Source organism: Rhinopithecus roxellana, chromosome 5, assembly GCF_007565055.1.
Source record: "Rhinopithecus roxellana isolate Shanxi Qingling chromosome 5, ASM756505v1, whole genome shotgun sequence".
Taxonomy (NCBI): domain Eukaryota; kingdom Metazoa; phylum Chordata; class Mammalia; order Primates; family Cercopithecidae; genus Rhinopithecus; species Rhinopithecus roxellana.
In genome coordinates, this window is record NC_044553.1 from 161587078 (window position 1) to 161609085 (window position 22008).

The 22008-nt window shown below is 54.3% G+C and overlaps 1 protein-coding gene across 3 annotated transcripts in view; it reads right to left on the minus strand.

Annotated features, from left to right (window-relative positions):
* Positions 1–22008, minus strand: part of CDC42BPB (CDC42 binding protein kinase beta) — a 134019-nt gene that overhangs the window by 4609 nt on the left and 107402 nt on the right. The window contains exons 22-36 of one of the 3 annotated variants that reach the window (XR_004057395.1): positions 18054–18140; positions 17650–17727; positions 15950–16055; positions 13640–13776; positions 12939–13078; positions 10266–10347; positions 9003–9219; positions 8493–8555; positions 6980–7392; positions 3148–3245; positions 2965–3049; positions 2748–2865; positions 2529–2646; positions 1305–1410; positions 1103–1173 (exon numbers count right to left, since the gene is read on the minus strand). Coding sequence is in view for 2 of the 3 variants with exons in the window: in XM_010353708.2 (XP_010352010.2) it covers positions 1103–1173; positions 1305–1410; positions 2529–2646; positions 2748–2865; positions 2965–3049; positions 3148–3245; positions 6796–7392; positions 8493–8555; positions 9003–9219; positions 10266–10347; positions 12939–13078; positions 13640–13776; positions 15950–16055; positions 17650–17727; positions 18054–18140 (2103 nt within the window). In the remaining variant the exon portion in view is untranslated. Of the gene's footprint in view, positions 1–1102; positions 1174–1304; positions 1411–2528; positions 2647–2747; positions 2866–2964; positions 3050–3147; positions 3246–6795; positions 7393–8492; positions 8556–9002; positions 9220–10265; positions 10348–12938; positions 13079–13639; positions 13777–15949; positions 16056–17649; positions 17728–18053; positions 18141–22008 lie in introns of all 3 variants that reach the window. The other 2 variants (XM_010353708.2, XM_030931068.1) reach the window with 2 other exon arrangements.

The window sequence follows — 22008 nt, forward strand, 5'->3', positions numbered from 1 at the left end:
TGCCTGTGTATTATTACGAAAATAAAAAAACAAAGTTGTTTTGTGAATTTCACTTAAGTTTAAAAGAACAAACAAGGTCATGCAGACGAGACAGGCACTGGCTGCTTCAGGACACAGTACCCTAAGAGGGACAGCATCTCCTCTGTACAGTGTGACAGCCTAAGACACACTTCAGATCTCATGAGCAGGAAAGAGCAGACAAACTCAGACTCAGGAGCATTCTGTAAAGTAACAGCAGTGCTTGCTACAAAAATGTGACTGTCCCACCAGACAAAGACAAGCTGGGGACCTGCTGCAGACTAAAGGGTGGAAGAGTAGGATGGACAAAGGACGGAAAAGACAAAGGACTTCCAGAGGAAGAGACGTCGCCCTTGGCAGAACCAGCAGCATGGGCAAGGCACCCGCCTGTTCATTCGGCAGCCAGCGTGAAAACATCTCAGTGCTGGGGCTTAGACGCGTGGTGGAGTGATGGGCATGGCCCCCTGCCTGCATCCCTCCCTCCCTCCCTCCAAGGATGGCGCCGGGGACTAAGCCCTCAGCTCACTCCTCAGCCCTCAGCACTGCAGCTCCCCGCCTCCCTCAACTGCATTCTCATCCCCATTCCACACAGGGGAAACTGAGGCCAGAGCAGTGTGGCCAAGCTGCACAAAAGAATGCTGCCAGCCAGAGTGGGGCTTGTCCTGGAGGTGGTCCCCACACTCTGACACCAAGCGCCATCCCAGGTGAGGGGCAGAAGACAGACCAATGTGGGAAGTCAGCCCAGACCAAAGCGACTGCTGATGTATCGCACTGAAGTACATAAAACAACACAGGAGTCCAAAGGAAGGAGGCAGGTTGGCGGGAAAGTTTCCATGCCTTGTAGCAGTGTGACAGCCCCATCCCCTGTCAGCATTCCCAAAAGAGCTTGGGGTCTGACCAAGAGACTGCTGCACGGGCCTCCTGGAGGAGGGGACAGCCACCCCTGGCCCTCCAATCACCCTCACACCGCAAGTGGGGTGCTCCGGAAGGGCTGTGACACCACCCAGGGCCCCAGCTCTTTGGGCTGCTTTGCCTCCTGCAGGGGTAGCTCACAGCCTCAGTACTGAACCTGGGCAACTCTCACCTCTTTGTCAAAGTCCTGGTCTGGATCGGACATACTTCTCAGAGGCATGGTCACGCCAGGCTCCGATCCACCTACAGAACAAGGACAGCTTTCCTCTTAGGGAGAAAGTCAAGAACAGAATCAAAAGCCTGCAGTCTCCCCATTCCGGCACCCCCTAACCTCCACCTCCCCCAGGGCTGCAGTGGCCACACTTCCTCCATACCTGATGAGGGCCACGAGATGTAGGGCTTGTTCCTGGATGGAGGCTGGCGAGCCAGGTTGGTGGGAGCGGGGCCCGGCCTTTCCTCCTGGGAGGGGGGCACAGCACTCTGGGCAGAGATAGCAACACATCAGCATGCTTGGTTGACACCCGGCAGGGCCGGCTGCAAAATTTGTGTGACCTACTGCGGCTGTGGCCTCGTGACCTTGATGAGCAAAATGGGGGCCAAGAGGGCTCTCCGGACTGGACAAGGGCTCTGGACAGTCTGAAACTAAGAACTGGCAATAGCAACGTTAGGCCAGGTCAAATCCTATAAAAAGCATACTCTTTTGTTTGAGATTGAGTCTTGCTCTGTCCCCCAGGCTGGAGTGCAATGACACGATCTTGGCTCACTGCAACCTCTGCCTCATGGGTTCAAGCAATTCTCCTGCCTCAGCCTCCTGAGTAGGTGGGATTACAGGTGCCTACCACCACGCCTGGCTAATTTTTGTAATTTAGTAGAGACAGGGCTTCTCCATGTTGGCCAAGCTGTTCTCAAACTCCTGACCTCACGTGAACCACTTGCCGTGGCCTCCCAAAGTGCTGGAATTAGTGTTACCCAGGCTGGAGTGCAGTGGCGCAATCCACTCACTGCAAGCTCCGCCTCCCAGGTTGACGCCATTCTCCTGCCTCAGTCTCTCGAGTAGCTGGGACTACAGGAGCCTGCCGCCACGCCCGGCTCATTTCTTTTTGTATGTTTAGTAGAGACGGGGTTTCACCGTGTTAGCCAGGATGGTCTGGATCTCCTGACCTCGTGATCTGCCTGCCTCGGCCTCCCAAAGTGCTGGGATTACAGGCGTGAGCCACCGCGCCCGGCCAAAAACATACTTCTCAAGTAAAAAATAGAAGTATACCATCTGTTGATATGAGGGTGTTACTGAGAAATCACCACCTGATGGCAAACGTCCTTAGGAGGCCGTCACAGGCCGAAACATGGCGGACTCTGACAAGTATCTGCAGCATCGCTGCCCGGGGCGGCCCGAGGCCTGCACACAAGGCCTCGTGACAGGGAAAGTGCTCGTGAACAGAGAGCTTCAGTGGAGACGGGCTTGTGTGACAGGTGCGCCAGGTCAGAGCACAGCGCCAGCCTCGCGGGCCCTGCCTTTGGCACGGCCTCAGCCAACACGGCTGCCCGAGAGGGGAGGAGGATGGAATGCCCTGCCCGCCCCATCCCCGCCGTGCACGCACCAGAGGCAGGTCCATGAGCACCTGCATGCCGTCGCCTGGGCCCATGTGAGCCACGTGATTGAAGTTGGTTGGGTTGGATATCATTTTGGATCTCAATTCTGGGTCTCTAAGCATCTCTCTGGGGAAAGGAAACACTTTTGAGATTCACGGCTACGTGAGAATCCTCTTGGCCCCTCCCTAGAGCGAGGCCCGGCTGGCCCCGTGAGGCCCCGTTCCTACCGCCTCTGCTGCAGTCTCTCTTCCTCTGGGACCTTGAAGACGAACCGCCTTTTGCTCCTGGTGCGCAGCATCTGCTTCTTGCTGTTGTCGGAGGTGTCCGGCACGTTGAGAACCGCTCCTGCGGAAGCAGAGCGCGCGGTGACCGTGCTGCGGCGCCAGGCACACACGCCCCTCCCGACTTCCCTTCCCTCCACTCCTAGTGCAGAGGAAGGCTCACCCGAGAACTTGCTCTTGAAGTAGATCAAGCGTGGAGGCTCACAGTTGAGGAGGTTGAGGGTGCCTTCAGAGTTCAGGGGTCTTATCTGGATTGGAAACCAGGGAGGGACAGTATAAGTGCGGCCACGCACAGACTGCACCGGGAGAAGCCCGCCCGCACCGGAGGGCGCCGAGACCTCCTTACCCTGCGCAGGCCGATGGTCTGCACCCACTCCATGGTGCGCACATCAAAGACGTCCACGCCATACTCGCTGTACACCGTGACGTGGGTGGGGCTGCAACCTAGCGCAGACGGAGCAGGGCGGGGTGAGCCACAGTGGCTCGGGAACTCACCTGCCCTTGGGCCGGAGGCCATGCCTTGGCACTTGAACAAGTGCAGAGGCGGCAGCACTGCCCTCAGCTGGTTCACGTCACCAAAGACTTCACGCTCCCACTCTGGAACTCATCTTCATTTCAAAGTTTAAACAAACACAATCGAATGTTTAAATGTTCCACCATCACTTCTGTAACTAGTCTTTTGAATACTATAGTACACATGTTGAAGGTGACTTTTAAAAGTCTGGTTTTTCATTTAGCTCTCATGAGATGTGATTATCCTGAAAGCAAATTCAGGCTCAACACACTGGACATTCAGGTAGGGGACGACTGTTCAGTATGGTGAGGCTCATTTGTTCCAGATGGCAAGTCAGGTTTCCAGGTAGGTATTAAAACCCACACAGAAACCACTGCTGACCTCTGAGCAACAACCCTGCCTGTCTACCCTCCACACTAACGACTCTAGATCCCTAGGAGCCTATGCTATGGCAGCGTGGGAGGCCCCTCTGCAGCCTGGTCTGAGGACATGTGCAAGTGCGGGTAAGGGCGTCCTGCAGGGCGCTCTGGGGTCCGCGCTGTGCTCACCTGCTCATCTGTTGGCTCACAGAAGCAACTTCACCCAAGGCACCAAGGATGTGAGACCAAGAACTGTGGAGCCTTTGGCCATTTGGAGTTTAAAGGGCTTTCTCCATGTGTAGAAGGGCAACAACACAGCTGTGCCATGCGATGGAGGCGCGGTGCGCGTCCACCGCTCGGTCCCTCTGCGTGGGTGGCACTCTCACTGTCCCCACAGCCCCTCAGTGTGGCTTGGTTCCTGGCCCTCAGCTTGCAGAAACGCAGAGCTGGGAGGCGGCAAGCCCCAAACACAGGAGAGCTCCAGCTCAGTGCTCGTTCCTGGCTCTGCTGCCTCCAGAGTTTAAGGTTAATCCTGCATCATGACACACCTCACTGCCTGAGGATGCATTTTAAAAGCCTTCTGCTCTGTTTCTATCACAGATTCCAAACAGGCTAGAAGATCAGGCCTTTTCTTCTGAATACAAAAAGGAAAATCAAACAGGGTTTGTAAAAAAGACAAGAGATACTGGCCTGGTCAGCAAACTGCGTCTGAAGGAGCATTTCAGATGAACCTGTGAGGCCTCTGAGAACCACGTCAAAAGCAGCCCCAGAAACTGCCCTTCAGGGAACCACTCTCCACACAGGGGCTTCTGGGAAGGTCCTTGCCTGCTGAGTACGTGGGGATTCGCTTGCAAGGAACCACGGAGAAGTCTCGTTTGCTGACTCAGTGATAAACAGATGCCCAGTGAAAAGATTCTAGTGAAACAGATTCTAGTGAAAAGAACACGGGCTCTGGAGCCTGACAGATGTTACATGTGACTGATCCAGGGCACGAGGCCCCTGTGGCCCTCAGCTGCCTCTTCTGCAACAGGGCCGAAGACACCTGCCCTAAGGGATGGGGAGGAGCAGGGGAGGCTACCTACACAGGGCGCTCAGCACAGGGTGCAGAATGCGCAGTTCTGCATCCTACAGGTGACAGAATTACTTTTGACCAGCTCTGAAACTCATCTGCATCTGCACTGTGCCCATGGGAGAGAGGAGACCCACCAAGGCGGAGAACCCAGGAACTTCAGGTGTCTATGACAGACACGTGTGGCCAGGATTATAAATACACTGCAATAAGTGACCTGGGTCCTCTTCAACGTTACGTTTTGCAAAAATGTAAATTCTGTGTGGTTTCAAACCCTGTGCTGGCTGCCCATGAAGAGGACAGGGTGTTGGGGGAAGACTCCAGGACAAGGGGTGCTGAGGCAGTGGGACTGGCCCCTTCCTGTACCTCACCCCAGGCCCAGGGCCCGGCCCCACTGCCCACAGTCTGCTGTGGTATGGCCATCAGGATGGAGCTGGGACACACCGCAGTAAGCCCCTGTGGGTGGAGGCTGGCCATGCACCTCACAGGCCTGGTGTCTAGCCATGATGCCCTGGGTATGCTGCCCTCTCAGCAAGGCCGACAATGGGGCAGACAAAGGGGTTAAGCTTCAGGTAACTGAGGGAGAACATAATTCCCCATCTCTTGCCCTGTTACCCTCCCCGCATCTGCCCAGCTCGTCTTCCTCCCGGCCTCCTCTTGATCTGTGGATTTGATGGTGCCGGCTACTCTGACAGATCAAACAGAGGGATTCTGAGGTTTAAGGTTTCCTTTCCATTTTAAGAGACAGGGTCTCACTCTGTCCCCCAGGCTAGAGTGTAGTGGTGTGATCATGGCTCACTACAGCTCCGGTCTCCTGGGCCCAAGCAATCCTCCTGTTTCAGCCTCCCAAGTAGCTGGGACTATAAGCATGTGGCACCGTGCCTAGCTAGTTTGTCTGTTTGTCTGAGATGGAGTCTGTTTCTGTTGCCCAGGCTAGAGTGCAGTGAGTGGTACAATCTCGGCTCACTGCAACCTTCGCGTCCCGGGTTCAAGCAATTCTCTTGCCTCAGCCTTCCGAGTAGCTGGGACTACAGGCGTGTGGCACTGAGCCTGGCTAGTTTGTTAGTCTGAGACAGAGTCTCGCTCTGTTGCCCAGGCTAGAGTGCAGTGGCATGATCTCGGCTCACTGCAACCTCCGCGTCCCGGGTTCAAGCGATTCTCCTGCCTCAGCCTCCTGAGTAGCTGGGAGTACAGGCATGCACCACCACGCCCAGTTAGTACAGACGGGGTTTCACCCTATTAGCCAGGATGGTCTCGATCTCCTGACCTCATGATCTGCCCACCTTGGCCTCCCAAAGTGCTGGGATTACAGGTGTGAGCCATGTTTTGTTTTTTAATAGAGACGAGGCTGGTATCGAACTCCTGAGCTCAAGTGAGCCTCCTGCCTCAGCCTCGCACGGTGCTGGGATTACAGGTGTGAGCCACCACTCCCCGCCCAGTTTAAGGTTTTAAAAGCAATCGGACAGGGGGCCAGTCGGGAAGTGTCCACTGGTCCTACTTTCCTCCAGTGCCACCATTCACAGAGAAAGTCACATCAACTAAGCGAATCAAGTGACCCAACTGTTTGAAAAACAGCTCCTACCACTTTCAGAAGACACCTGCTCTCCCAGGAGGAACTGTAACTTAGACACCAGAGGTGAATTTTTTTCTGGCCACCAAAACCCCTCAAGCTTGTCTTTACTACTGTGTAAGTTTCCGTATTATCACAAGGAAGGCCTTTTAAACGAGCGATGAATGCTACGCCCTGTTCTCGGTTCGCCAAGCCCTTCTGCCCAGGGGCCTATGCCCGCCAATGGTGTCTTCTGCTGAGGCCTCTGGAAGAACTGGCCCCACGTGCTCAGAGAGAGAGGTTGCTGAGCCCGCCCACTGCTGGTCTGAGATGTGAGATGTGAACTGTGCTCTCTGCTGTTGGCTGTCATGGAGCCCATCTCTCCCGATGCTCTGACTACTCAACTAAGGGACTGGAAGACAAACCAAAGCAAAATCGAACACATGCTGACTGTCGGTGGGAAAAGCAGCAACAGGGATATGCAACAGAAAACATATACATACTACAGGCGACAGGAGCCGCAGGCCACATGAGCTCCTGCGCGCGTGCCCTCCGGCCTTGCGGGTCCACGTACAGTCCCATGTGGCTGAAGCAAAGCAGGTACTCCTCGCTTTCGAGCTCCACAGCACAAAGGGCATCAAAAGACTGTTGTGAGAGGAACGCAAGCGAGGGGTCATTGGGATTTACCAGGTTTAGAGGCTGCCCGTCCCCCTGGATGCTCAGCAGGCAGAACCCAGAAGGGAAGCCCACACAGAGCCTGTCCCTGAGCACCGCCAGGCACTGCACGCTGCCGGGAGCCACAAGCTCATTGAACTTTCTGTGGAATGGCTTCGTTCTCTGGATCTCATAGCAAAGGATCAGCCGTTTCACGGCCACAAACAGGCAGGTGCCAGAGTTCCTCTTGAGTGTGGCCGTGGCCATGAGCTGGCAGCCTTTGGTTTCCGGAAGCTTGATGTCAAAACTGCCTTCTGCTCCATCAAGGGATGACCACGGATAGAGGTGCACATGGTGGTTCCGGCCACAGAGGAGGATGACGATCTTCTCTCTGGGAGCAAGCTCGATCTGGTGCACCTTCTTACAGTCAGCGGCACGGACGATCACTGTGGCAGGGAGGACAAGAGTGTGAGGCCAACGGGACAGCCAGCAGCTCACAGCGCTGACGGCCTTGGCTAAGGACCTGCCTGGAACACCCTGGGGCCCTCCCCTGGGCTCCCTTCCTATGTGCGCAGCCTGAGCCCAGCCCTGAGCCCGTCCCTGCCCACAGAGCCAGCGGCTTGAGTGCCCCCCGGAGAAGCTGCCCCACACATCCACAGTGCGCTCTTAGGGCAGCCTCGGGGGCCAGTCCGAAGGCTCCTCCGCCTCTGCTGCTGTGCACACCCCTCAGTGCACCAGGGCTCCAGCTGGGCAGTGCTTCCACCTGGGCCCTCGTGCAGCGAGGCCCTGGGGTGATCTGGGCCTCCTTCCAGCTCATCCCCGAACCAGTGAGCCCTCGCACTGCACATGAAGAACAAAGCTGTCTCCAACCCGCTGGGGCCCTGAGACAAACCCTCTGAAGACACCGCTCTCACATGGGCCCCAGGTTAACCCAAGCCCCTCGCGTGCTCAGGGTCTCCTCACAGAGCGGCCAGGCTACGGCCTCACCCAGCGGCCGCCCCACCCTTCTCACTCCATGGCCATCACATGCAGAGATGCTGGGTCTGTCAGGAAAGGACTATGGTTCACATGAAATGTTACTGGATTCCTTGGGGGATGCTCCCCAGGGTCCCTGCCCCCTGCCCAGGGCCAGTTCCAGTCTCCTGATGTTTCCGCTCCTAGACCCACGGCTGTGGAGCGGGTGCATGTCAGGATACCTTTGCCCTCCCTTGCTGGGAAAAGTGAAAGTGTCAAAATTGGAAGCAAAGAAACTAAAGCTTCTCAAGTGAGGCCTCAGCACATGTGGAACATCTGCAGCTGTTCCTCCTTTCCTTGACCCCGCCACCCACTCCCACTCAGTGCTCCCCTTGAAGAACTCAATGGATGCGACATGGAACTGAGCACCATGTCACCATGCACTCGATGCTGGTCTCCACGGCACTCCGGCCCCTCCGGTGCCTTCATCAAGTGCATTTGTCTTAACCCTTAGAAGCTACTGACCCTGTGCTGTCTGTAGAGGCCAGGCTGGGCCTGTGACATCCCAGGCTGGAACCCCCTGCTTACTCACCATCTCGGGTGACCTCTATGACATAGAGCCCTTCTTCTAGGCCGACTGCAATCCTGTCTGCATCTGTGGAGGGGTAAGTAACGTACACAAAGTCAGTACAGCTGACCGTGACCAATGTGGGTTTGAATGCGTGGGTGGGCTCATTCGCAAATATTCACAGATACTTTCCAACCATATGTGGATGAGAATACAGCATTCCAGGCATGTGACACTTCAGTATCGGGGGTGACTTTCTGTCCATAAGGACTCCACAGGGCCCGCTGACTGTGGGATTGAGTCTGCGAGGATTTGGGTGTGTGGGGGGCTCCTGGAGCTGACCCCCAGGCTTAGCCAGGGCCGACTGTACTGTCCACACAGGTCATCTGCTTCTTAACATGCATGGAGAAACTGTCTACAAACCCAAATGGACAACCCGCCTGTGACCTTCCTCTGATTTTCAGATGGGCACCACAGCACTGCCGAAAGTGCTGTTGCTTCTGACACTTAAAGGACACAGCCTCTGGGACGTACCCACGATGGCAGCTGTTAGGACAGCCTTGATGAGAGGCAGCGAGCTGTCGTAGGCTTCCAAGGGAACATGCACGACCTGATTCCTCAGCCGGTTTTTATGAAGGATGGACTGGAGTCCTTCTAGAATCCCAACCCACTTCCTCTTTTCATTCTCATTTTCTGTCAGAATGAGCAGCGAGCTGGTCTTCGAAGGTGCACCTAAGAGAGAGGCCGTCACCTTCATGACAGGAAACAGAAGAAAAGAGAGAAGCCATCAAACACCAAAGCTGCACACAGCGGCCAAGGCCCTGCTGGAGCCACGCACCCTGGGAGCAACGGGGGCTGATATGCTTCCCAGGCGGGGACCCCTGACTCCACCTCACTGGGCGCCTTGCAGGGGCCCCCACAGCAGGATGCGGAAGGGGCGGGGTTCTAAACAGCCCATGAGATCGTTTCCTGGTCCCATTTTCGGTAATTCTCCTTTTGCCAAAACTATGAGTAGCTGCCTACTTTAAATCTGCTTTCTTGAATAATCATTATAAATAAAAGCAGATTCTCAAAATGTGTCCAGGAAAAGCAGATCTGAAAAACACCGGCCCAAATCCTGCCTCCCTGGGAGCAGCCTCTGAGCACACACATCACCAAACGGCCATCACTCCAGTAACAATGACGGCAATTTCCTCTACTGTGTATGGGAGGTCGTTTCTGAATAGAGCTGTGATTTGCTAAAAGCTGATTTATAGACTTAGTTTTGTTGTCAACCAAAATTTTACTGTGTTTATAAAAAAATTCCCAATGGAGGGGGCTACAGGGCTTCTTTCCCCAATTCACAGTCTTCTAGAAACGTCCCAATGCTACAATGTCTAACACTAACTCAGTGAGGGACTCACTCACTCAGCCAACAAAAACGCTGGCTCCAATTGGCTGGGGGGCACTGGAGCGGCACCTTCACGCCTAACCCACCACAGCGCCCGCCTGGCAGTGCACATGCTGTGAGGACAGTGGCCGGGATGGGGACTGGGTGGAAGAGGAGTTTCAGATGCAGCAGAAGGGAGGTCAGTGAAGTAGGGTGTCTGGGAAGAAGTCAGCCAGGAGGCTCCCCGAGACAGGCACAGGCAGCTACTTGGCCAGGACAGGACCCACAAGGACCTGGAGCCAGGCTGGAGGCCGAGACCCGAGGGTCACACTGGAGGTGCACTGGTGGCTGCTGCGGCACAATGACATGCCTGGAATAATCAGTTTTAACTATGTGCTTTGTTAAGAAGATTAATGAAAAATTCATACCCTGAATATACATGGAATATCTCGGCGTGTAGCATGAATGACATCTGAGGCCAGGACTGAGCTCACGGAAAACTCGTCATCTCTGGTAAGAAAGAAACATTCATCCCGCTGGGAGACACACACACAGGCCCCGAGGCCCTCCCACGCCCTGCCCACACCCTGCCCTGCCCTGCCATGTCCTTCCACCCCCATGTTCTGCAGTGGAGGGCGGGCCCCTCGCCCACACAGATGTAAGAAACACGGGCAGGGCCAACAAACAACTCCAGACTCCGGTAGGTGTTTCAGGGCTTAGGGATGCGGAAGGGAAGCCCCGGAGCCTCATCCACTCTGTGCTGGTGCCTCCAGACTACGCCAGTTACAGACAACTCATCTGCATTTGGCACAGCCAGGCAGTCCCTCCACAGCCACGTGCAGAGGACAAGTGGGCTGAGGGCTGTGGAGGTGAAACAGGGAGGGGGGGAGTGAGGGGTGGGCGAGGAGGTGAGGGGTATGTGGGGGGTGGGTGTGGAGATGAGCGGGGAATGGGGGGTGGGCGTGGAGGTGAGGGGAGAGTGGGGGTTGAGTGTGGAGGTGAGGGGGAAGTGGGGGGTGGGTGTGGAGGTGAGAAGGGAAGGGGTGGGTGTGGAGGTGAGGGGGGAGTGCACGGTGGATGTGGAGGTGAGACCAAGAGTGGGGGGTGTCGGGTGTAGGTGAGGGGGGAATAAAGGGTGGGGTGGGTCTGGAGGTGAGAGGCGGAATGGGGGGTGAGTATGGAGATGAGGGGGGAGTGGGGGGTAGGTGTGGAGATGACAGGGGAAGTGGGGGTGGGTGTGGAGGTGAGAGGGGGAGTGGGGGGTGTGGTGGGTATGGAGGTGAGGGGGGAGTAGGGAGTGGGTGTGGAGGTGAGGGGGAGTGCAGGGTGGATGTGGAGGTGAGACGGAGAGTGGGGGGTGTTGGGTGTAGGTGTGGGGAGCGGGGTGGGTGTGGTGGTGAGGGGGTGGGGTGGGTTTGGAGGTGAGAGGGGCGTGGGGGTGGGTGTGGAGGTGAGGTAGGTGTGGAGGTGAGGTGGGTAGGGCAGTGGGGGGTGGATTTGGAGGTGAGGGGGGTAGGGCAGTGGGGGGTAGGTTTGGAGGTGGGGGGTTGGGTGTGGAGGTAGTGGGGGTGGGGTGGGTGTGGAGGTGAGTAGGTGGGGGAGTGGGGGTGGGGTGGATGTGGAGATGCGGGTGAGTTTGGAAGTGGTGGAATGGGGGTGGGTTTGCAGGTGGGGGGTGGGGGAGTGGGGGGTGGGTTTGGAGGTGGTAGGGGAGTGGGGTTGGGTTTAGAGGTTGGGGTGGGGGAGTGGGGGGTGGTTTTGGAGGTAGGTGGGAGTGGGGGGTGGGGTGGGTTTGGAGGTGAGGGGGGTAGGGGAGTGGGGGGTGGGTTTGGAGGTGGGGGTAGGGGAATTGGGGGGGTTTGCAGGTGGGGGGTGGGGGAGCGGGGAGTTTGTAGATGGGGGATGGGGGAGGGTTTGGAGGTGGGGTGGGGGAATTGGGGGTAGGTTTGCAGGTAGGGGGGTGGGGGAGTGGGGGGTGGCTTTGGAGATGGGGGTGGGGGAGTGGGGGTGGCTTTGGAGATGGGGGTGGGGAAGTGGGGGGTGGTGTGGGTGTGGAGGTGAGAGGAGGAGCAGGGTGTGGGTCAGTGTGGAAGTGCTGTTCTGAAGAGGCTCCCTGAAGAGTGCTGAGCCCTCTGATGGGACCCTTGACTTGGGCTTAGGCCAATTTTTCCTCCACCAGTGGCTCTTTGTTGCCAGGTCAGGGGCACACCTGTACACAGCCAGGGACTGGCAGGTGCCCCGGGGGGGTGGGGCATGGAAAGTGGGAGTATGCTGCCAGGTGATCCTGACTCATCCTCGCTGTCCTCAGGGTACCCGCCCAGCAGCCCTACCCCAAGAACCAATGCTACAGATGCAGTCTCCAGCCCCTGCCTGAGCCCAGAGCAGTCCTGTGTGCACCACACCAGAGACAGTGCACTGTAAGAGATGACACAGAGGCGGTAGCACGGCTCCGTCCGTGTGCAAGCCCTGGGCTGAGCTAGGCCTCTCAGTGATGTGTTTACCTTCACAACAACACTCCACATGCCAGTAACATGACCACTGTCCTCATCTCACAAACAGATGGTCCACAGATACCAACTCTAGGAGAAAGTGGGAAGGAGGCCCTGCCTGCTCCTGCAGCTGACACTGGGTGGCACTGAGACAGGGTCACACAGCAAAGGCTATGGTCACACACACCCACATGGCCCATGGCTCCAGACGTCTTCCACAAGCCAAGAGCACCTGCCCCGGTCTCTAAAATGCACAGATGGCTGTGGGCTGCACAGCTTTTCTCTGGGATATCTTCTGCTTATTCTTGGGCATGTGGTTTTCTTATGTTAAATTAATTCCCCTGTGGCAAACTTTTCAATGCAAACACATGTGAGGCAGGAAGCGTCTACAGCGCTCCTGTTCCTGTGCATGCAGGCCCACAAGCACGTCTGTTCACATGCATGTGAGCGCTTTCAGTCATGACTAAGCTGTACCCATTTTTGCGACCGTACAATAATGAAGCGGGTGAAGTACACACAAGGTGAAAGATTACCAAGCAACACACTGTCCTTTTGGCTAAAGACAGATAAGGAAGATTCACAGAGTGAGGGCGGTGCTGCCCAAACACAGACCTGAGATCCAAGACTTGGCTCGCAATGACACCCGGCTGGGTGGATTTTCCTTCAGGCAGATCATAGAGGAAGAGCTTGCAGTCACAGACGACTGCATATGCACGCTGCCATCCCTTCTTCACCCCCGTGGGCTTTGGGACCTATTAATAAAAACAAACAGTGGCTACGTTCCACCAGGCCAGGCAGGCCGCCAGGCCCCATTACACTCGTTCACAATCTCCTTCCAGCTGCCAGGCCGGCAAACAGAGCTATCTGGACAGAGGGGGTTTTCCCAAGAAGGCTCAAGGCATTGCTGGGGAGGGGTCCACGCGTGGCAGCAGACAGTGCCAGGAAAGCTGGCAGCTCAGCCAACGTCGCGTCCACCCCATGCAGGGTGCTGTGGTACACGCAGCCGGACAGCCTTGGAGACATGGGCCTGGCACAGTGGCTTTCAGACTGAGCTTCTGCCCACTGGCCGGACACTCAGCCCAGGATGGACTCTGAGTGAGCGTCTGCGTGGAGGCCTCAGGATGCCCAGGCCATTCAGAACAGCAGCTGCACAGACCTGATGGCCTCAGTGCCCAGGAGGGGAAGCCTCCTAGGACTGGCACCAGGGCTGCCTGCCAGAGCAAGGGGCTGCTTTCGAGAGTGGCTGGGCATGGCTATTGGTCACTGCACCTCACAAGCACCGACGGCTGAGGGGTGGAGATGAAGCCGCCTACCTTGACATGGCCTTTGTAGGCTGTTCCAATGCCTCGCTGCACATCCACGCCCAGAGGCCTCTTGGACTGCTCGGGAGGTATTGGGCACACCTGGGGGGCGCTGTCTTTGCAGGACACGTGGCAAGCAAAGGAACACACTGGAAGAGAGCAAGAACACTGCCTTCAAAGCTTGCTGCCTACAGAGAAGTCACTGCAGAACCTATGCCCTAAAGAGGCAATTTAATCATTACCAGGTCTCGCCTGGAATCCTAGCACTTTCGGAGACTGAGATGGGCAGACCACTTGAGGTCAGGAGTTTGAGACCAGCCTGGCCAACATGGTGAAATCCCGCCTTTATTAAAAATACAACAATTAGCCAGGCATGGTGACATACACCTGTAATCCCAGCTACTCGGAAGGCTGAGGCAGGAGAATCGCTTGAGCCCAGGAGGTGGAAGTTGTAGTGAGCTGAGATCACACCACTGCACTCTAGCCTGGGAGACAGTGAGACTCTGTCTCAAAACAAAACAAACAAAAAATAATGACCAAGTTTCACATCAAGTCCAGACATCCAAGAAGGTAAAGACAGTTGCAGGGCAGAATCCACAGAAAAGCTCAGGGATTCTGGCACTGAATGCGTCTTCAGCATGCGCACAGGGAAAGGGCCCACTGCAGAAGCCTGCCTCCATGCTGTCCCTGCCAGCCCGGGCCGCCTCCTGCACAGGTGCGCTTCTACACGGCAATTACAGGCCAATGGTCATGGGGACACGGGATCTTGGCAGCCAATCAAAATGTGCATGAGTTGAAATAACAAAAAACAATGCTTCTGCTATAATGTAGAATGAAGGGCAACTCTGCTCACAGACCCATGGTCAGGAAGGCGTTGAGTGCTCAGAGCCAGTGAGGTCTGGGCTCCAGGACCCTCCTGCAGCACTGGGTGGCTTGGGGTGGTTGCTCATCTGTGAAATGAGGCAATCACTGAGGGGGTAAGAGCATGTCAAATCCCAGCACAGGGCAAGAGCACAAGATACAGCCTTAAAAATACGATGGGCTGAGTGAGGTGGCTCATACCTATAATCCCAGCACTTTGGGAGGCTGAGGCAGGTGGATTACTTGAGGTCAGGAGTTCGAGACCAGCCTGGCCAACATGGCGAAACCCCATCTCTACTAAGAACACAAAAATTAGCCGGGCATGGTGGCGTGCGCCTGTTCCCAGCTACTTGGGGGGGATGAGGCAGGAGAATCACTTGAATCTGGGAGGCAGAGGTTGCAGTAAGCTGAAATCGAGCTACTGCACTCCAGCCTGGGTAACAGAGTCAAACTCTGTCTCAAAAAAGAAAAGAAAGAAAAGAAATAAAAAGAAAGAAAAGAAAGAAAGAAAAAGAAAAGAAAGAAAAAGAGAAAGAAAGAAAGAAAAGAAAGGGAAGGAAGGAAGGAAGGAAGGAGGGAGGGAGGGAGGGAGGGAAGGAAGGAAGGAGGGAGGGAGGGAGGGAGGAGGGGAAGGAAGAAGGAAGGAGGAGGAAGGAAGGAGGAAGGAAGGAGGAGGGAGGGAGGGAGGGAAGGAGGGAGGAGGGAAGGAAGGAAGGAAGGAAGGAAGGAAGGAAGGAAGGAAGGAAGGGGAAAAGAAAAGAAAAGAAAGAAAGAAAGGGAGAGAGAAAAATACGAACGATGACCAGAAGCAGAGACAAATAATTGTGGTTATCTCTAACTTGATAGTGGAAGGTTTTACACAATTATTTTTCCTGATTTTCAAGAACAGCTGCAGACGATACACTTTGTAATAATTCTCAATAGAAGATTTGGGTCACCACAGAGGCGCAGAGTGCACTGGAGCCCCCAGCACAGCAGGGATCCACGGTTCCACAGACCTTTACTGAGGATTTGTAAAAATAAACCTGCCAGGCTGGGTGCAGTGGCTCACGCCTATAATCCCAGCACTTCAGGAGGCTGAGGCGGGAGATCGCTTGAGTCCCAGAGTTTGAGACCAGACTGGGAAACAAAGCGAGACCCCCACTCTCTACAAAAAAATTTAAAAATAGCCAGGTGTGGTGGGGTGTGTGTGTCTGTGCTCCCAACTACTTGACAGGCTGAGACAAAGGAATTGCTTGAGCTGATCTGTGACTGCACCACTGCACTCCAGTCTGAGCTACAGAGTGAGACCCTATCCCCCCACCCAAAAAGAACCAAAAACCCTGTCCTCAAATAATGCCAATTAAACTTCACTTCAGTTTGGTTTGCTTGCACAAGGGCTGCCCTGGAGCTTGCTGGTGCCCTGAGCTGTGGGCGTGTGGGGCTGTGCACGCTGACCCCAGGAGCTGCAACGACACTCACCCTCGCAGGCGTAGCCCTGCCGGATCAGCCCAACCATCAGGGAGGTGCAGTGGCTGCACTGAGTAGGGCTGGAGAAGGACTTGATGCTGAACTGGTGAGCTTTCGGCTGGAGGGAGAAAATCAAGAACACTGAGGTGAACCATGGACTCCTGAGAAGAGTCAGATCCATCTGCCTGTGATCCAGTTTATACACGGCTTGGGCATTATTCTGAAAAGGTGGAAATATGCAAGTTCTGGTCTTGGTCTACGTGTTCCCTAACAGGGCTCATCAAATAGTGGTGAAAACTACCTACGAGCTTGAGCCACAGACAGGTCAACAAATACTTCCTTCGGTGGGGGAGCACTGCTACCAACAGCGAGCTCAGCTGGGCCAGCGCGCCAAGGTGATATGGCCAGTGCTCTTTCTGGCTCACGCTCCTGGCTTTCTGGAGACCAGCACCAACTGGCTCTTGGGGGCCAACCTGGGGTCACATTTGGGTTGGGCTGCACACAGGCCTTGCATGTGTCCAAGAGGCACACAAGAATCACCTACAGGAGAACAGTTCACAATAGCAAATGCCTGGAAAGGCCCATGGTCCCTCATCGGGAGTGGACACACTGTGATCCCAGCGGCAATGGAAGCAGCCCCAAGGCTGAACAGAGGGACATGGTGCAGGCCATGCGGGACCGCCTCTCTACAAAGCTCAGGCGCAGCAGAGACCAATACGATCCTCAGCAGGACACAGATGTGGGTGAGACCACTGGCAAGAAGTAGGGGAGTGACTGACACAAACTCCAGAGACCTGCGGGGGAAGAGGCTGGCTGAGGTGGGCAGGGAGGCCGTGGGGCGGTGCCCGGGCCGTCAGGACTAGAAGTGACACCCCAGCAGTCTGCAGAGCTGCTGCTATCAAATATGGTCACCAAATAACTGACCTCTTGACTTGGCCCCTGACTCTGCTAGAGTCTCAGTCCAAAAGGCAAACCCTTAATTAGCCTCATACAAGTCTGGCTTCTTACGTCCAGCTGGCATAGCTGCCTGTGGCAGGAAGCACAAGCAGAGGCCATGTCTATATTAACAACCACCAAAACCACCTTAGGCCACAGGGCTATGTACTCGCAATGCTTGGAACTCAGGGGCCTGTCACCCTGGAGACTTTCTGATCTGTGTTGATATTTATATGAAAGAAAAGGGGATGTTACAGAAGAAGCCAAGGCCAGGACATGGGAGCACGGGCCCAGTGGGGTCACCGTGCTGGCTCTCCAGGATGCACTTGTGAAAAGCATGAGGCTCAGAACTGCACATGCACTGCAGTGCCGCTTATGCCGGGTCATTCTCACCCATCAGCCACGTGGTTCTGTAAGGTTCCCAAAGTGCAGGCAGACAAATGAAAATCAATGTGGAGGAGTAAGCTGCCTACCCGTGGAGAGGGGAATATGGCTTGGGGAATGAGACAAGAGTGGGGAGACCAAATGCTGAACATTTCTGATTAAAATATATTTGTGTAGCATTGGTGTCATTAAGAAGACACAGGATCCTGACAGCTTCCTGAATTACACACCATTCTCAACAAATTTCCTACAGAACATCAGGGTCACTACTGTGTGTACACAAAAATGACTAAGTCTGTTTTATTTATACAAAAGTTATTTTCTAAATAACTGAGAATAAATAAATAACTAAATAACTAAGAAGGCGCCCCGGGTGAAAGCAAGGCCCCTACCTTCGGTCCAGCCAGAGCCAGGGCCTGCGTGGTGGGCAACGGCACAGCGGATGGCCTCTGCGGGGGCCGAGCCATGTCCTGGGAGACAAGCAGGACAGGTGAGTGTCGGCCCAGCTCAGCACGGCTGAGACACCTGGCCCCACGGGGTGCACTTCTCTCAAGAATGTGTTAACAGTGAACAGTTCTGCATCTTTAATTTGCTACAATGTTGAGACATCTGCTGAAGCCTTCCTCATCTAGGGGAGGGACTGACAGTTAATTCTCAAAATGAAAGGTGGGCTTGAGCACCTGGGCAGAGGCCCTCGCTGCAAGCTGTTATGCAGGGGCCAGGTGAGCGGCGTTTGGTCACCTGTACACGAGGGCAGACCCCAGGTGGGAACATCACCAGGGCAACGCTGTCTCACCTCCTGTTGCTCTGATGCAGCCACAGACATCGACGGGGACGCTTCTGGCTTTGGAGCTTGTGTTTCTTGCTCACTAGCTGAGCTGGTCTGTGAGAACCAAGAAAGAAAGAGTTGGGTGAAAGGACATACTCTGTATGATCCAGACTCGACTTACAAGTTCTTTACTAATAAAAGCACATTCTCTCTGGCCCAGCGGTCCCAGCGGTTCTTACTCCTGGATCCTATCACCCCTTGGGTCTCCTCACGGACTCCTGCTCCACTCCTAGCCGGCCGGCCAGCCCTGAGGACCCCTGCACTTGGCATCCTTGGCTGAGTGGTGATCGCGTGGGCAGGTGAGTCTGACAAGTCACAGTCACCCCGCTGAGGTGAGAATTTGCCTGGAGACATCTCTAATGCACAGCCATGAGCACACCGCCGCCTCCTGCAGCCTCCTTGCCCTGGCCACTGAAAGGGCAAGACCTGGAAACGCCAATCCTTCCTGACCTTTATTCGTAAGTAAGGTTACCCAACCTAGCAGCCTTAAGATCAATTAGCCACGTGGGGCGCGGAGGCTCACGCCTGTAATCCCGGCACTTTGGGAGGCTGAGGTGGGGATCACCTGAAGTCAGGAGTTTGAGACCAGCCTGGCCAACATGGCAAAAACCCGTCTCTACTAAAAATACAAAAATCAGCCGGGCGTGCTAGCACACACGCATAATCCCAGCTACTCTGGAGGCTGAGGCCCGAGAATCGCTTGAACCCAGGAGGTGGACGCTGCAGCGAGCTGAGATCAAGCCACTGCACTCCAGCCTGGGCAATGAGGCAAGACTGTCTCACAAGAAAAAGAAAAAGAAAAAAAAGATCAATTAGCCAAATGCTTCTTAACCTCATTTCAAGGATCAAGAAGAAATTCAAACATCAACAGATGTCGGTGGGCCCAGGAGCAGTTGTAAGAATTTCCCTGAAGATTTTACGACACGGGGAAGCAATGTTTTGTTTTAACAACTTAAGAGTTCTAATTTCACAGTGATTTATTTGAAGCTAAAGCTACACTCTGAAACCACTTAAAAACAACTCTGTTTCAACACGTATTCCTGAAACTAATAGTTTATCATCACAGGCCATTGCTGTTTACACAGACGCACACGTAGGTATGCTGAGTAGTAAGTGTTAGCACCAGCAAACAGTGTACTAGGACACAGACATGGCTGGGTAGGCGCCTAAAGGAACAGTTTACAGCTGTATTTTGTGTTCCACATCAGAATCCCAATGAACCAAATCAGATAAACACTTTCCAACAGTTGCAATTAATTAGGCCGCTGAGGAAGGAGCCAAATTCAGACGGGACGGCAGCACACACACACAAAACACACACACAACCGTGTACTGCAAATTCACAAGGGAAAGGCTAGCTCAACTGGCTAATTATCAAAGCTCAAAAACGAAAGCAAATCTACCCCATAAACAAGGTATGTTAAGTGAGTTATGGTTCCATCTTTAGATAAATGAGGAGGAAAAGAATATTAATTTAATTTTAGTCATGTAAAAGCCCCGCTCGTTTCATTTAGTTGGTTAATTAATCAAAGGGATGCAGATTAAAGGACAGGAGCATTGAGGAGGCTGTGCACTAACAGGAGGGAAAGCCGCGGGAAGCCAGCGCTGGCAGCCACTTACTTCTTCCCAAAAGGCTAGCAGGGAAGATGCAGACGAGGAGGAGAGAGAGTCCTTGGAGGCAACAGACAGGAGGAACAAACATCATTTCCCACCCAGTCAACACTTGCACAAAGATACATTGACTTCATCTTGGTGGCAAACCATTTCTAGTAATAAGCAACATGTTTCATGCAGGCAGAGTGGGATAAGAAGTTTCTCAAAGACAATTTTCAAAAGAGTCTGGAAGCTCTAACAGACTCAGCCCCTGATGCAGGGTTTTTTCTTTCAACAATAAATGCCTTCCCACTTAAATCACAGAGGCATTAACAAGGGATTAATGGCCAGGCATGGTGGCTCACGCCTATAATCCCAGCACTTTGGGAGGCCGAGGCAGGCAGATCACCTGAGGTTAGGAGTTTGAGAACGGTCTGTGCAATACAGCGAGAATCCACCTCTACAAAAAATTTAAAAATTAGCCGGGTGTGGTGGCGAGCACCTGTAGTGCTAGCTACTCAGGAGGCTGAGGCAGGAGAATCGCCTGAGTCCAGGAGTTTGAGGTGGCAGTGAGCTATGATGGCAGCACTGCACTCCAGCCTGGGCAGCAGAAGGAAGCCCTGACTCTAAAAAATGGTTAAGATGGTAAGTTTTATGTTATGTGTGCTTACATCACAATTTATAAATCAACTATGGGCCAGGCATGGTGGCTCACGCCTGTAATCCCAACACTTTGGGAGGCTGAGGTGGGTGGATCCCTTGAGGTCAGGAGTTCAAGACCATCCTGGGCAACATGGCAAAACCCCAATCTCTACTAAAAATACAAAAAAAAAAAAAAAAATTAGCTGGGTGTAGTGGCGTGTGCCTGTAGTCCCAGCTATTTGGGAGACTGAGGCACGAGAATCACTTGAACTCAGGAGGTGGAGGTTGTGGTGAGCCGAAACTGCACCACTGCACTCCAGCCTGGGCGACAGAGTAAGACTCTGTCTCAAAAAAAAAAAAAAAAAAAAAAGGAGGGATTAGCAAGGGCAGGCATGCTGGCTGTAGAGAATGAGGCATAAAGATATCGTCTCTGTCTCCATCTCTGCTGCCCACTCTCCACAGCTGTGACTCACACACTCATGGACAGTACTGGCTGTAAACTCACTTGCTACTGGGCCCTCTACTCTGTTCATGTTACAGAAAGCTACCGCTTTCCTGCCGGCCTCCATTCACAGAACAAGCACCATCTCTGGTTCTCTGGAATCCACTCATTCCTCCCCACAGCGGTGCCTGGCCCCGCAGCAACAGGGGGAGGCAGTGACTTGTGCAGAAACAGGCTTATCAAAGATCCGGTGGCACTTACCGGTTATTTGCTTCTTCAAAACCGAGGATTTCAGGGAAAAGACAAGCATTGCCAATTTGATAAAACAAACAAACATTCTGATAGGTGAAGGTGAACAGTGTGCATCCAGAGTGGCTGTGAACAATGCAAGCCTGCCTGGGTGTTGTACTGACAGACACAGGCCAGGATGCTAAGAGCCCACCCCAGGGGAGGGTGCTACAGGCAGCTGCCCACATGGGCACCTGCTGACTACCCCCTACTCACACAGGCAGCAACCCTAGCCAACCCCACCTCAACCCAATGATCACACTTGGCATCACCCACCCTGGGCAGGCCGGCCTGTGTGTATGGGAAGGGCACAGCTCCTCCTGCGCAGAGTTTGTGCCAAAGGTTCAACCCACATCTGATCAAGATGGAACATCAGACAAACCCAGAGCGGACATTCTGCAGGACAACTGACTTGGGTAACACCAAAATATCATTGTCATAAAAGAGGGAACAGATGGGGAACTGTTCCAGATTAAAGAAAACAAAAGACTAAATGCGATTCGTGATCTCCAGGTAGATCCAGAACTAGGAGGAAAAGCCAGCAGGAAAGGACATTCCCGGGACGACAAGGGACACATGGATACGGGCTGTCGCACGGCACCAGCGCAGAATGCCTGATGACAGGTGACCCTGTGGTTATGTGGGAGAATGCCCCAATCGTAGGAAATAACTGCTGAAGTATGTTGGGGTCGCTGATAACCTGCAACTCGCTTTCAAATACTGCTGAGGAAAAAAGTCTCTATGTTGAGAGAGAGAAAGCAGATGTAGCAAAACCCCAGATGAGGGACATGTACACATGCACCCTATTCTTCCCACTCGCCTGCAGGGTTGGAGTTTTCTAAATCAAAGGCTGGAACCACCTCCCCCTCCCTGCACCCCCATCAGGCGTTCCATGAGTGAGCTCTGCTCTCCCCGCTCCAATGTGCTTCGCGTGCAGCTGTCAAGGGTGCATCCCTA